Source organism: Macaca thibetana, chromosome 1, assembly GCF_024542745.1.
Source record: "Macaca thibetana thibetana isolate TM-01 chromosome 1, ASM2454274v1, whole genome shotgun sequence".
Taxonomy (NCBI): Eukaryota; Metazoa; Chordata; class Mammalia; order Primates; family Cercopithecidae; genus Macaca; species Macaca thibetana.
The window spans coordinates 61,766,562-61,782,682 of record NC_065578.1 but is presented as its reverse complement, the minus strand read 5'-3'; the positions used below and the strand labels follow the sequence as shown (position 1 = coordinate 61,782,682).

Sequence of the window (16,121 nt, the reverse complement as noted above, 5' to 3'; positions counted from 1 at the left end):
CTTAATAAAATTTCATTAGGGAAACTTCTCTTTAGAGGAATTATGAAGGCCTATTATTATTACTTATATAATTAAATCCCTTAATGTTTGATGATATGAGACAAATTAGACTTGTACCAAGTTCTTAAAACATGCTTTCTAAGTAATTATTTTTATAGCAAATGTATTTAAAATAAAATTGTTTTATTTTCTTTAAAAGTGGATACCAATGCTTCAGAATGGACGGTTGAAGACTGGCCAGTTTTGCTTACCAGTCTCACTGGAGAAACCACCACAGGCTTATTCTGTACTGTCTCCTGAGGTCAGTATCTCCCATGTTGACATTCTCCAGATTGAATGAAATGAGTTTTTTACTATAAATATGTTTTTACCAAGCAAACTCTTGCCATTTCTTCTACTTAAAGTTTATAGATCATGAAGAAAAAGTATTTTCCCCCATGATTAAAATTCTTTTACGTAAAACTTAGAAGCTTTTATCCTGTTTTTAAATTTAAATTTAAATATCCTCATTTTAAAAGCAAAATAATACATGGAATGGAAACTCAAAAGATCATTTTGGAGAATTTTCATACTGTAACATGAGAAGCTTCTTTAAATAGATGAATATTTCTTTTTTTTTTAGTAGACTGTTAACATTTCACTAAAAGACTGGGAGAAGAAAAACATTTAAATTAATTTTTTAGAATCTTTTTGTAATTGATGATCGTGTGAATGAAAACAAAGTTGCTGTGAACCTGTAATACAAGAAATATTGGCAACTTTGATGATTACATATGTGATTTGAAAGACTCGTAACACAAACATTGGAAAAATCTCAATCAAGGATCAGTAGCCACTGTTCATAAACCAAAGTTACTCTTGAGAGAAACACAGTGGTTGTCAGTGTCTCTTAATGATTTTGAATATAACTGCTGTAAATGTTACTGTAAAATATGTCTTGTGAATATTGTCCTGGTGACATTTGTTTTCAGAGTACAATTCAAAATGTATTCACATAAATGTGTATGTATTTTTATTTTTTAAAAACGATTCAAGACTTTTGCTCTGATCTTATTTCTCACTGTTCTCTGTCACTCACTTTGCCCTAGCCACATAGCACAGAGCCTCTGCTGTTCCTCACACATGAGAAGTGCATTTCCATTTCAGGCCCTTTGCTCTTCCCTCTGCTGGCAGTGCTCTGTTGCAAAGCCTGTTTCTTCATTTTACTCAGACCTCCACTCAAATATCACCTCACCAAGGAAGTTGTCTATGATTATTCTAAATAGCAGCCTCTCCCACTTTATCTGTTTATTTTTCCTCATATCATTTATCATTGACTTTATATTTAAAATGTTTTTTGTTTATTTATTCTCTATAGAGTATAAACACCATGAGGGTAGGAACTTTGTCTGTCTTGCTCATTGCTGTCTACAAGTATTTAGAACAGTATTTGGCCTGTCATAGACACTCAATATATATTTATTAGATTAATGAATAAAGACAGTAGAGTAAGAAATATGACTCTCCCTCCTCCCAGTCTTTCATTCATTTTTCCAGGGACACATCTTTTCAGGATGACTTTTTCGTGTGACTTTGTTATACAGAAAGGTGGCCTTTTGTCAAAGAGCATTATATTTCAAAGGAGATGTTTTAAAAGAAAATATATTTTTGTTGAAGTTAAGGATTTGTTTTTACTTAATTGCAGTGCAAGTTCAGCTTTCTAAAGGAAGACTCATGGTTTTCTTCTAGCTACCATACTATATATGCTCACAGATCAAGAATATGGTGATAATTTGGATTTGACTATAGACATAAAATATAGACTGCTTGACATGTGAAATAAGCCACCTGATTAAGAGCCAAAACTTTTTTAAACAGTTGACCCTTAAACAACATGGCGGTAAGGGGTAACATCCCTCCTTCCTAGCATGCACTTGAAAATCCACATATAACTTTTGACTCCCTAAAAACTTAAGTACTAATATAATAGTTTACTGTTGACTGAAAGCCTTACCAGTAACATAAACAATTAATTAGCATGTATTTTGTATGTCAAATGTATTATATACCGTATTCTTAAAATAAAGTGATATAGAGAAAAGAAAATGTTCTTAAGAAAATTGTAAGGCACAGAAAATATATTTACTATCCCTCAGTAGAAGTGCATCATCATAAAGGTCTTCATCCTCATTGTCTTCATGTTGGGTTGGCTGAGGAGGAGGAGGAAGAGTAGGGATTGGTCTTGCTATCTTAGAGGTGGCAGAGGTAGAAGAGGTGGAAGAGGTGGAAGGGGAAGCAGGCACACTTGGTGTAACTTTACAGAAATACATTGTAATTTCTGTCTGACATTCTTGCTTTTTCATTCCTCTAAAAATGTTTCCAGAGCAGGATGCAGTGGCACATCTGTAATCCCAGCTTCTTGAGAGGATCACTTGAGTTCAGGAGTTTGAGGCTGCACTTTGCTGTGGTTGTGCCTTTGAATAGCCAGTGCCCTTCAGCCTGGGCAACATAGCAAGACCCTATCTCTTTTAAGAAAGTGTTTCTGGCCGGGCATGGTGGCTCATGCCTGTAATACCAGCACTTTGGGAGGCTGAGGTGGGCAGATCACCTGAGGTCAGGAGTTCAAGAACAGCCTTGCTAACATGGCGAAACCCCTTCTCTACTAAAAATATAAAAAATTAACCGGGTGTGGTGGCAGTCACCTGTAATCTCAGCTACTCATGAGGCTAAGGCACAAGAATCGCTTGAACCCGGGAGGCGGAGGTTGACAGTGAACCGAGATTGTGCCATTGCACTCCAGCCTGGGCGACAGAGTGAGACTCTGTCTCAATATAAAAAAAAGGAAAAAATGTTTCTATGTGGTGCCAATGTTTATTCCATCATTTGTTTTAGTTTCAGTGCCCTTAGCACAGATGAGTCCATGTTTTAAAAGAAGTCAAAAGCAGTCTTGAATAACCCTTCTGCCATGTTGTATAATGTCAGTTTGTTTTCTGACACTGTTTCTTCTATGTTTTCTGCCTCAATGTCTGGCACTGGTTTAGAAGCACTCTTCTCCATCAAGTCATTTTCTATTAATTCCTCCAGTCTGGTGTCTATGAGCTCGTGAATTTCTCCTTGGAAATCTTTACCCCTCATTTTTTTTTTTTTCCTTTTTGCCATATCCACAATTTATTTCATGATTTTCTTAATTGGCTCTGTCATGAAGTCTGTGAAGTCATGACAACCTCTGGACAGTTTTCTACAGCAAGAATTTATTGTGGGCTTGACGGCTTTTGTTACAACAATGATAGCATTTTCAATGGTATAATCCTTCCAGACTTTAATGATGTTCTATTTATTGGGGTTCTCTTCATAGCATTCACACTCCTTTCCATAGAGTGCCATGTGTGATGAATCTTAAAGATCCTTATGACTCCCAATCTAGAGGTTGAATTAGAAACATGGCATTTGGGGGCAAGTAGAAGACTCTGATGCCTTCTGTGTTGAACTCATGGGGTTCTGGGTGGCCAATGGCATTGTCTAATATCAAAGTAACTTTAAAATGCAGTTCCTTACAGCCAAGGTACTTCCTGACTCCTCCCCTTTTCTGTACTCTTCTTCCTTGTAACTGTATAAAATTAGGATTTTTAAAAATTACGGTAAAAATGCTTGGTGTGGTGACTCATACCTATAATCCCAGTGCCTTGGAAGGCTGAAGAGGGAGGATCCCTTGAAGCCAGGAGTTTGAGTTTACTGTGAGCTGTGATTGCACCACTGCACTCCAGCCTGGGTGACTGAACCAGAACCCTTCTCTTCAAAATAAATAAATAAAAATGTTATGATAAAAATATATATAACATAAAGTTTATCATTTTAATTTTAAGTGTATATTTCTGTAGCCTTAAGTATATTCAGTGTCCTGAAAAGAAGCCTTTTAAAACTACTTTTAAAATGAAGTATTTGTATGCCAAAATACAACATTATTTACTTTATTTTATGAATTTAGCAAAAGCTTATCATGTGATATATAATCCTCTGGGACTTGGTTTTTTTCATTCAACATTGTATTACTAAGATTTAGTGTTTCTGGTATATATAGTTCCTATTTCATTCACTTTCTGTGCTTTATAATATTTTTCAGTTCTTGCCTCTTTGAAACCCATTCTCACAAAATAAAGCAATTTTAAAATTAAAATTAGGTGGTTTCATTCTATTGCTTATGATCAAATAAAACATTTCTCTGGCTTTTTTTTGCACATAGACATAATCCAAGTATTTCTTCCCATGACCTACAAATCTCTGAATGATTTGGTCTTTTCCACTTCTCCAACATCATCATCTACAATCATTACTACATCCCTTTCTTTCTGCACTGACAGCTTCTTCCAAGCTTTTTTCTGCCTCCAGCCCTTTGAATTTTCTCTTTCCTTTTCTTGATCTTGACATAGTTGAGTACTTTTCTTTATTAAAATTGTAGACACAGCAACATCTCATCAAAGAAGTCTTTCCTCACTGCATGAATTTGCAACCTTTCCCTCCTCCATGCTGCTGATACACTCTGTTTCTTTTTAATTCTATTTTATTTACTTAACAACATAGCCACAATCCAACTCTGTATGTAGGTAATCGTGTAGGAGTAATTTAAATCTTTGTATACTAAATTGAGCAAAGTTAGATCTCAGAAGACGTGTGGGATTATGAAAGGATTTTGTTATTTTTTAAAAGATCTATATGCTTTTGAACAGCAATATAACATAATCTTCTAGGGCTTTAATCCTGGCTCCAACACTTAATTGTGTGATCCTGGGCAAGTTTCTTAATCTCTCTGCTATGGAACAAATTGTTTTCCCCCCAAAAATCATATATTGAAGCCTAACCCTCAATGTGATGACATTTTGAGATGGGGTCTTTGGGAAGGAATTGGGTTTAGACAAGGTTACAATGGTGGGGCCTTCATAATGGGATTAGTGCCCTTGTAAGAAGAGACCAGAGAGCTTGACATCCCCTCTCCCTCAGTGTGGGTATACAAGCAAGAAAGTGGCCATCTGCAACCCAGGGTGAGAACCCTCACCAGAAACTGACTATGCTGGCACCTTGATCTTGGATTTCTAGTTTCCAGAGAACAGTGGGAAAATAAATTTCTGTTGTTTAAGCCATGCAGTCTATGATATTTTGTTATGCAACCTGAACTGATGAATGCAGACTTTGGTACCAGAAAGTGGGGTGCTACTGTAATGTATTAGTACATTTTCACACTGCTGATAAAGACATACCCAAGACTGGGAAGAAAAAGAAGTTTAATTGGACTTATGGTTTCACTGACTGGGGAAGCCTCAGAATCATGATGGGAGGTAAAAGGCACTTCTTACATGGTGGTGGCAAGAGAAAATGAGAAGGATGCAAAAGCGGAAGCACCTGATAAAACCATCAGATCTCGTGAGGCTTATTCACTATCACAAGAATAGTATGGGGAAAACCGCCCCCATGATTCAAATTCTCTTCCACCAGTCCCTCCCACAACACATGGGAATCCTGGGAGTACAATTCAAGTTGAAATTTGGGTGGGGACATGGAACCAAACCATCTCATGTAATAAATACCTAAAAATATAGAAGTGAGTTTGGAACTGAGTAATGGGTAGAGGATGCCATTACATGGATGCTCCCATCTCATGCTCCCTTTTGAGGTACATGGTAGAAATAAGGACATTAAGGGCAATTCTGGTGAGATCTCATATAGAAATGAGGAACATGTTATTAGAAACTACAGGAAAAGTGATTGTTGTAATAAAGTAGCAAAGAACTTGGCTAAACTGTGTTCTCATGTTTTGTGGAAGATAGAACATGTGCTATTTGGATATTTGACTGAAGAACTTTCTAGAAGTATTGAACATGCAGCTTGGTTCCTCTTGACTGGTTACAGAAAATGTGATAGGAGAGAGTTGAATTGAAGAAGGAACTGTTAAAGGAACCAGAACTTGAAGATTTAGAATATTTTTAGCCTATCCACATTGCAAAAATGAGAAAGCATGTTCTGAAGAGAACACCAAGTGTGTGACTGGACTGCCACCTGATAAAGCGTTTATGGAATTATACAAGCAGAAACACTGCCACTTTCAACTGAAGGGGAAGGAGATGGGGTGAAATGAAGGAAGGATGTTGGACTTTTTGGATTTGACAGGATATAGAGCTATTCAGATGTCTACATGTACTGTTCTTCAAAATGAGGAGAAAATGACCCTGAAGGTGATTCAGAGATCATCAGGCCCATTGCCTTGGTTTCAACAGCCCAACAACCTCTGCCTGAAGCCTTGGGGGCCGAGTCATTTGGCAGAGCCTTGGGGGCAAACGCCTGCTCATAGGAGCTCTGGGGGTAGACCCACGCTAGACCTGTGGGGATGATGCTATTGCCCCAGTGGTCCCAGAGGCAGAGCATGAAGCCAAAGAGTGTAATTCTTCAGAGACCTGAAATAAATCCCAACATATGGACAGCTAATTTTCAACAAGGGCACCAAGAGGATGTGATAAAAAAGGATAGTCTCTTCAATAAATAGTGCTGGAAAACTACATTTCCACATGCCAAGGAATGAAATTGGACCCTTATCTTACACCATTACATAAAAATCAACTGAAAATGGAAAAAAGACCTAAACATAAGACCTGAAACTTTAAAACTACTAGAAGAGAACATAGGGGGAAAAGTCCTTGGCATAGGCCTTGGCAATGATTTTTAGGATATCACACTAAAAGCTCAGGCTACAAAGGCAAAAATAAATATAAATAAATGAGATGAAATCAAACTAAAAAGCTTCTGTACAGTAAAAGAAATGAAACAACAGTCTGTGAATTGGGAAAAAATATTTGAAAACCACATATCTGTTACGGGGTTAATATCCAAACTTTACAGAGAACTCATATAACTCAGTAGTAGAAAACCAATAACCTGATTTTAAAATGGGCAAAAGACGTGAATAAACTTTCTCTAAAGAAGATAAAAATGGCCAAGAGGTATATGAAAAGATGCTCAAGATCATTAATCATTAGGGAAATGCAAATCAAAACCTATGCAGTATCACCTTACTTCCATTAGTGTGGCCGTTATCAAAATGTCAAGAGATACAAATGTTGATGAGAGTGTGGAAAAAAAAAAAGAGAACCCTTGTACACTGTTGGTAAGAGTGTAGATTGATGCAATTATCATGGAACACAGGATGGCGGTTTCTAAAGAAAAATAGAACTACCCTGTGACTCAGCAGTCCTCTTCTGGGCAAATACCTAAAGGAAATGAAATCACTATCTTATAAAGATATCTGCACTTCCATGTGTATTGCAGCATTATTCACAGTGGCAAAGATATGGAAACAACCTAAGTGTCCAACAGATGAGTAGATAAATTGTTATGTAGATAGAGAGAGATATATATATATATATAGTTATAGAGATATACTATATATGTATATATAGAAATTGTTTTTTAATATATTCACACACACACAATGGAATATCAGTCAACTTTTAAAAAGAAGATTATGCCATTAGCCACAGCATGGATGAACATGGAGGACATTATACTAAGTGAAATAAGCTAGACATAGAAATAAATATTAAATGATCTCACTCAGCATGAGGACTATAGTTAATAAAATTGCACTGTATTTGGTATTCTTAGCAGGTTTTACCTGCTCTTGCCACAACAACAAACAAATAAGTTAACCGTGAAATTATGGATATGTTAATTTGCATGACTGTAGTAGCCATTTTACTGTCTGTATGTATCCCATAACATTGTGGTGTATACCTTAAACATATACAATATAATTTATTTAAAAAACAAAAACCAGTATTGTTTGAGCTTGAAGAGCTAATGAACCCTTAAGAGCCAATTCCTTGTTAGATTTTGGACTTTCTTGGGACCTGTCACCCCTTCTTTCCTCTTTCTCCTTTTTGGAATGGGAATGTCTATCCCATCCCTGTCTCACCATTGTATTTTGGAAGTACATCTCTGGTTTCACAATATTTTTCTCATTGGGATATTGTAATTTTTGTTTATTTTCAGAGTTCATAATCTACTTAAGCAGCTGTGATCATTATATTTAATATCTTACAGGTTCCTCTACCTGGCATGAAATGGGTAGATAATCACAAAGGTGTTTTTAATGTTGAAGTTGTTGCTGTTTCATCTATCCATACACAAGTGAGTTTTAATAATTTTTATTATCAAATTTCACTTAAATAAATTGAATGTATTATCAAATATTTGTGATGTCAGTTTTGTTACTTGTCATAAATCTGTCATTGCTGTCAGATTTATGAGAATATATGTCAGTTAAAAACATGGAATATTTAGAAGATTTTTTTAAAAAGAATCAACAAAATGTCATTGAATGTCAACAAAAGCAAACATTTTATGTTTCAAAATGTCATTGACTTCATTTTAAATAGTTAAGTGACTTGTTTTTTCTAAGTTTCTGGTACATGGCAGAATAATTAGAATTGAGAAACCATCATCAGCTCACTTTATTTATCATAGACTTGGGTATTTCAGATGGAAAGAGTTTTTAGGGATCATTTGTTCCAAATTCCTTATTTTTGGAATATACCAAGTTCTAATGGGTTTTATACATCCTCTTTCTCTGCCTGGAATGCTTTTCCTCCTGGTATTCATTTGACTTATGAATTAGAGTTTCTCTTCCTCTCAGAGAGGCCTTCCTTGGTTACTCTTTTAAACATAGCAGCCTCAGTACAGTATGTCATCTTACCCTGCACTTATTGCTGCCTATGCCCAGCTTCTCTGTTGCACTTTGACTCTGTCACTCTGTTTGTGTGTGTGTATATAAGACACATAAATACACGTTTGTTTATTGTTTCTTTCCCACATTAAATGGTAAGTTCCATGAGATCAGAGATGTTACCTGTTGAGGAAAGAGCTTTTCCTTTAAGAACCTTACAGTGTAATATGGGAAAGGGTAAAATGTATGATAAAATTAGTACAGTGTTACATATATTAACTAAATTCTTTAAAGTACAGAGGGGAGAGTTATCTGTTCTGCTAGAGACTGAGCTGTTGCATTTGTAAGTAGGCATTTACTACAGAGAGAAAGGGAGAGTGGGCAACTCAGATGATGAGTAGCAAGTACAGAGTTACAGTAGTCTAAGGACCATCAGGTAACCTGGTGTGAAAGTAGTTTAAAGTGCGTAGGAAATCATGATACATAAGGATAGAAGGCTGGTAATAGATTGTAAAGGACCGTGAATGCCATAGAGTCCAGGTAGATGGTAATTTCTACCCTAAATAGAGAACGTGAGAGAAGTACTTTTCGGGCCATGCTAAGGGGAAGCAGTTATGGTGCCTGTGAGTTTATGTTTGAACCTGTTGAGTTTGAAGTGCCTATGTACTTCAGATGGAGATGTCCTGTAGGTGGTTGTAATTAGTTTGAAGTTTGGGTTTGGAGATAACAGAATAAATGTGATAACTGAAACTGTATTGGTAAATGTGATTGTCCATGGAGAATATGTAGAGTGAGAAGCAGCAAGTATTTAAAATGAAATTCAGGCTTCACTAACCTATACAGGGAAAGGGTGGTGTGGAGGGCTTCCCAAAGCAGAATTCGCCAAGGGAAAAGGCTCATGGGGTGAAGTCCAGAGGAAACAAGAAATAAGCTTCCAAGAATCCTCTTCCAGTGGAATCACGTGGGGCAAGTTGAAACAGCATGTGTGAAATGTTGTCTGCCACGGAAGTTCAGTACAGACTCAATTCCCAGGGTTTTTTACTAGGGGCTTGTCACATAGGCACCCTTTGCCCAACATGTACCAAAATTCCACATTCCCAGAAGGAAAGTAGGTGTTCAGCTTATACCATATTGTTTGCACAGACGGTTTAGGCACAGTGAACCATCTCTGTCAATGGGAACCCCCCTGAAATCCAAGTTCCCAGTCATTAGCCCACGGCCAAACTTGTAAACAGGGCTTTCAAAGAATAGCTGTCTTAAGCCCACTATGTTAATTCTTTTCTGCACAGTGAGGTAGGGGAAAATAAGAAGACACAGCACCTGTATGCTGTCTTTAGGAAGAAAGTTGGTAGTATATAGATTTTACTTAGCAGTACACAGGTGGCTTCCAGTAAAAGAATGGCTCCAGTATTATAAGATATGGCAGTGAGTTTGCCTTGTATCCAAAGGCTTTGGAGCTGAAAGACAATAAATTAATAATGGACAAAAGTGGGTTACTCATATGCCTGCCACAATAATTGAACTTCAAACTGATAAAGCAAACTAAAACTAAAAAAAAAGAAAAAAAATTCTTAATTAGTATCAGTAGTTTTCTTAACTAATAGTATTTGAAGTGATCATTTTATAATAATAAATGAAAATAGATTTGTTTAATTGGAAACAATGTTTGTTTACCTATATGAACTTTTTAGTGTTATCAAGTGATACATGTTAGTGGTCTGTGGTCCTTTAGAATTGGGAAATGTATAAAGTTGTAAGTGCTTAGTGCTTTTGTTCATTCTTTGTTTTAGGATCCTTATCTTGACAAATTTTTTGCTCTGGTCAATGCTCTGGATGAACACATGTTCCCAGTCCGAATTGGGGACATGCGAATCATGGAAAATAACTTAGAAAATGAATTGAAGACAGTATTTCAGCACTGAATTCATCCCAGTTGGAACCAGTGGTCCGATTTCTTCATCTTCTGCTAGATAAACTGATACTTTTAGTTGTTAGACCTCCTGTCATTGCTGGCCAAATAGGTAATTTATGTTTGTTTGGGGATGAGACATGAAATCTATAACTTGACATTTCTAAATTTTGTTTTAAAAAAACCATGGTTTCTATTTGCTCTATATAAGGACTATATTTGATTTGGGGTGGAGGATGTTATTTACTTGTTTATAATGCCAGAAAAATGATAACTTTTATTTTGTTTTTATAAAATGTGTCCTATAGGCGTATACTCAAATTATAGAAACAAATGTATTTATTTACCAAGTATTTATTAAGCATTTACTATGTACTTGACACTGATAGACACTGTTCAAGGCATGGTTCCTGACTTTAAGATCTCACAGACTAGTTAAGAAAACAGGCAAACAGATAAATCATGTTGTACTTTACAGGATGTATAATCTACCTACTCTACATTTTCATTCATCTGCTATCCTCCACTTAATGTAGCTCTTCTTTCCTTCATTTGCTCAGTCTCTGTATTCTCTTTTTCTTTTTTATAATTCTGGAAGGAAAGGTGTTTTTCATTCCCATCCTTTTTCAAGGTTTACTCCTTACTTTTTACCAACAGCTTTCACCCAAATCCTGCAGGGAAGTTGAACTTGAAAGAAATTTCAGCTAACCAGATAGAATTTTTATGTTTGACTAGTGGCACAAAGGAGAGGAGTATTCGATTAGTTGAGTTTTTTTAGGGGAGACTTATAAGTAGAAATAATTCCTGGGCTGAGTATTTAAAGATGAATAGGAGTCTGACAGGTTAACATTATTCCAAGGAGATTAAACAGCGTGAAACAGCATGCGCATAGTACACAGACATAATGAACTCAGAATGAATTTGGGGAAGAATTGTAAGTAGTTATAAATTGGAGGATTGATTAGAGGTAATGTGGAGAGTGGGAGATGAAGTTGGGTCTTCCACACTTTAGGAAATTGGGACTATTTTTCTGTAGGGAATAAATAGCCTTTGAAGGATTTGGTCTTAATTAGAGAAGTAACATGACCAAGTTTGACTAGAAAAAGATGGCTGTACTATGTAGAGATGAGTTAAAAGTGGGAAAACCTACAGGTGGGGAGACAAATTAGGAGTCTTGCAGAATTTCATACAAAAAATGATGAGTTCCTATAGGTGACAATGGGATGGAGAAGAGAGAATGGATTATGAGATCATAGAGTGTACAGTTACAGAAATTATAGAAGAAGGTTTTAAGGAAAAAAAGGTTAGCATTGTTTTTTGTTGTAGATTATTTAAGTAAAATAATAGTAATAACAGTAATTGCAAACACTTGCATAGCATTTACTGTGTACCAGGAATAGTGCTATATGCTTTATTTACATTTGAGAGCCAAGATTCAAACTGGTTCCAGAGTCCCTCTCTTATCTAGTATACTTGAGGAATGTCTGCTCGTGAAATTACATCAGTAATTTTAGTCTAAGTGAAGGTAGAAACCAGATTACAGGGAGTTAAGAAGCAAATAGTGTAAAATAAACACAAGAAGCATATACTACTCTTTTAAGAAGTTAAGTTAGAAGAGAAAGCAGGATTGAGTAGGGCAAAAGAGGGGAGACATTTTAGCATGTTTACATGCTGAGAGAAATCAGCATATAAACATGCTCAAATGGGAGAAGGGAGAAAAATATATGGGGAGAAAAGAGGTTAATCAATGAAGTCGTTACGTGAGACAAGAGTAGAGGTGATAGATAGATCACTCTTACATAGGAGAGGGCACTACTTCCTTTGGAGAGGAGATAAAGTAGTTTCAGATTCTGATAAATTTGTAGAAAAATATGAGGATTTTTGGCCAGGTGTGGTGGCTCACAACTGTAATCCCAGCACTTTGGGAGGCCAAGATGGGAAGATTGCTTGAAGCTAGGAGTTCCAGACCAGTCTGGTCAACATATCGAGACCCCATCTCTAAAAAAAAAAAAAAAAGGAAAAGAAAAAGAAAAACGCGAGGACTTTCATGCTTTATACATTTCTTCTGTGAGATAGAAGGCAAGATTTGCTAAGGAGGGATTAAGGAGGACCTGAGTTTCGAGAAGGATTCTGGTAACTTAGAGTAGCCACTGTGAGAAAAAGGAAAAGAATTAACCAGAAACACAGGTAGGATCACTTAACTTCACTCAGGTTTCTGTCTCTGGTCTCTTTCCCCTCTAGTTCAGTATATATAGATTAATCTTCCTAAATGACCATTTTGTCTGGTTATTCTACTTTTGGGAAAACTTAATTGGCCTCATTATCTCTTCATAATTTCCTGTCTTGGTTAAATAAATTACAGAATCTAAGATTCTATTGCTCAAAGTGGCTGTTCAGTTTACCCATTTACTCAGTATGCAATTTATCACAATTCCCCAATTTTTGTAAAATTATTGTTATATACTGACTTGAGTGACTGAGTAGGTGTTAGTCTTACCTCAACCTGTTTTTCTAGCCCCTCCTTTTTTCTCCCTTCTAATCATTTTACAGATTCACTCATTCCAATCAAGTTGCTTATTCACTATTTTATTATGATATTGTTAATATTTTCAATAATCCATTTTATTATTTTTAATTTTTTTAAACAGAAGTAATATATGCCCTTGTATGCTATTTAGATTTTTGGAGTGATCTTTAAAATGAGAAATTGCTTCTTAAGGTATTACACACAATGTATTTTCTTTTTTCTTATGTACTTTGTATTGTTTTACTAAATAATAGGTATCTGTTAAGCATTGTTTTCTTTTTTGACTAATCAAACCCATGTAATTTTTGTCTTAAATTAGTAAAATGAGTTATTTTTCATTTTGCTCAGAAAAGTATTTTTGGCTCAGCTAATCCAAGGTGTCATTAAAAGTCATTATCAAATAGTAATCATCTTTATACAGTTACTGTGTAATCACTATATTTAACGTATGTAGAGATGACAAAACTTTGGTCTTCGTGGAATTTACAGTCTAAAAATAGTTAAAGTAAAGGTATTTTCTTCTTTCTCAAAAGTTAACCTGGGTCAAGCATCTTTTGAAGCCATGGCATCAATTATAAATCGACTGCACAAAAACTTGGAAGGAAATCATGACCAGCATGGCAGAAATAGCCTTCTTGCATCATATATTCATTATGTTTTCCGCCTACCAAATACTTACCCTAATTCATCATCACCAGGTATTTTATTCTTTTTACTATGAAACTGTCTTTCATAAATTATATGTTCATGTCAGTATTGAGATAATTTTGTAGTCTGTACTGTGACCCATTTATTCAATAGCAAACATTTATTGAACATCTGCTAAGTACCATTCACTGTGCTAGGTGCTGAAGTTAAAGGGATAAATAAATTACATTTTTAGTCATCTTTTTTTAATACATAGTTTTCTTTAGTTTGAATTAGAGTTCTTGGTTGAATTAATTTTTGGAAATGAACTTTGCAAATAACTTTGTCTCTGGAAGCATTTTATCATTCCTTGTTACGATAAGGAATTGCTTGCCCCTGTAATCCCAGCTGTTTAGGAGGCTGAGGCAGGAGGATCTCATGAGCCCAGGAATTTGAGGCCAGAGTGAGCTATGATCTTGCCAGTGCGCTCCAGCCTGGGCAACAGAGTGAGATCCTGTCTTTTAAAAATAAAAAAGACAAGAAAAATAGAATCTTGTATTTGTCATTCAGAATGCTGTTGTCATTTAAGGAGAAATGTGGTGGCTCGGTAGTTTTCTGAAAACCCTTTGAAATCTACAGTGATATAAAAGATTGTTCCTAGAAACATAAAAATTCTATCTGGTTAGCTGATCTCTTCATGGTCAGTGAAATAATATAACCTTTCTGAGTATTGGAGACTCAACTTGTTATTGTCTTTCATGTACCACTGGTGATAGTGGAGGTAGTGGTGGGAGATGTCTTAGTGTGAATAATCCTTTAGTTCATTTAACTAACTAATGATTATGTTGTGCATATTATTTAATCTACTCACATATATGTCCGTATGACACTAATGATAATGGCAAGTGCCCTTTATCAGCTGTTGGCAATGTTAACATTCATAACGGTGACTAATAATGGTGACATTCCTTATGAAAACTAGACATAATAGTAACCTGATTTTAAGTTTCAGCCCAATTTGTTTCTTCACTTAATTGCAAAAAGAAAAGCAATTAACATTTATATTCTGGTTTATAATTTACTAACTTGATTTTTAAAATTATACCACTTGAGGACATGAGTGTGTGAGTGATTATGTAATATCTACAGTGCTACTGCATTTACTCTTTTATTCAGTACACTATTAGAATTCCACAGATTTTGCAAAACATCTTTTTTTTACATGCCGACCTGAAAGATTGTATGAATTAATTAGGTAACAGGTACGTATTAATATCATTTGCAAATATGACATTCAGAAAGATGAAAATAAATTATCACCATAATTCCTGGATGTTTTATTTTAAAAATAAAAGACAGGTTGGAAGATGATGTTAGGCTTGATTTTTCTCAGAGAAAAAGGGAATCTTTGCTTTTTTTTTTTTTTTTTTTTTTTTTTTTTGAGATGGAGTCTTGCTCTGTCGCCCAGGCTGCAGTGGCGCAATATTGGCTCACTGCAACCTCTGCCTCCCGGGTTCACGCCATTCTCCTGCCTCAGCCTCCTGAGTAGCTGGGACTATAGACACCCACCACCACGCCTGGCTAATTTTTTGTATTTTTAGTAGAGATGGGATTTCACCGTGTTAGCCAGGCTGGTCTCAAACTCCTGACCTCATGATCCACATGCTCGGCTTCCCAAAGTGCTGGGATTACAGGCGTGAACCACCGCGCCCGGCTGCCTTTGCTTTTTTATATCACTTGGGACCTGAAAATTATCTTTAGTTTTTTGTATGTATATCATAAAGATACCATTTTGTTATTCACATTGTCACTGATGAAGATAGAGAAATAAAACATGCTCTCATTTAAAAGATGTTAGCAATAATGAAGGTAGAGAAATAAAACATGGTTTAATTTATGAGATGTTAGCAATAAATTGGCACTCTCTCTAGTGACTGTCAAGGGGCAGAGTAGGAGAGGTGGGAAAAAAGGAAGAGACACCAGCTGGAGCATCTTGGGTCCGAAAACCAACTATACCGAAGTGAAAGGGGTGTGTGTGTGCGCGCATGTGTCTGTGTGTGTGTGTCTCATGTTAATTTTGGTTTTTATTGTATGTGTAATATACAATTATAGAAACACTGAAGAGATAATGATTTTATTTACAGTTCATATGGTTTTATAAACTGCCATAAAATAGAGCATCTTTATACAGCAATCATTAGTTCTTGAGTGTTTTTATTTTCTTTCTTTCTAAAAAAAAAAATTTCCCGTGCTTCAGGAGGCCAAGAGAGGAGGATTGCTTGAGGCCAGGAGTTCAAAACCAGCGTGGGCAACATACCAAGACCCCGTCCCTACAAAGAAAAAAGAGAGAAATTTAGCCAGGCATGGTAGTG

General features: G+C 35.8%; 1 protein-coding gene across 1 annotated transcript in view; it reads left to right on the top strand.

Annotated features, from left to right (window-relative positions):
- DOCK7 (dedicator of cytokinesis 7) overlaps positions 1 to 16,121 on the top strand; it is a 227,107-nt gene that overhangs the window by 108,937 nt on the left and 102,049 nt on the right. Inside the window, 5 exon segments of the mRNA XM_050752462.1 lie at positions 200 to 301; positions 8,065 to 8,151; positions 10,477 to 10,588; positions 10,591 to 10,707; positions 13,656 to 13,820. Of these exon segments, the coding sequence (XP_050608419.1) occupies positions 200 to 301; positions 8,065 to 8,151; positions 10,477 to 10,588; positions 10,591 to 10,707; positions 13,656 to 13,820 (583 nt within the window).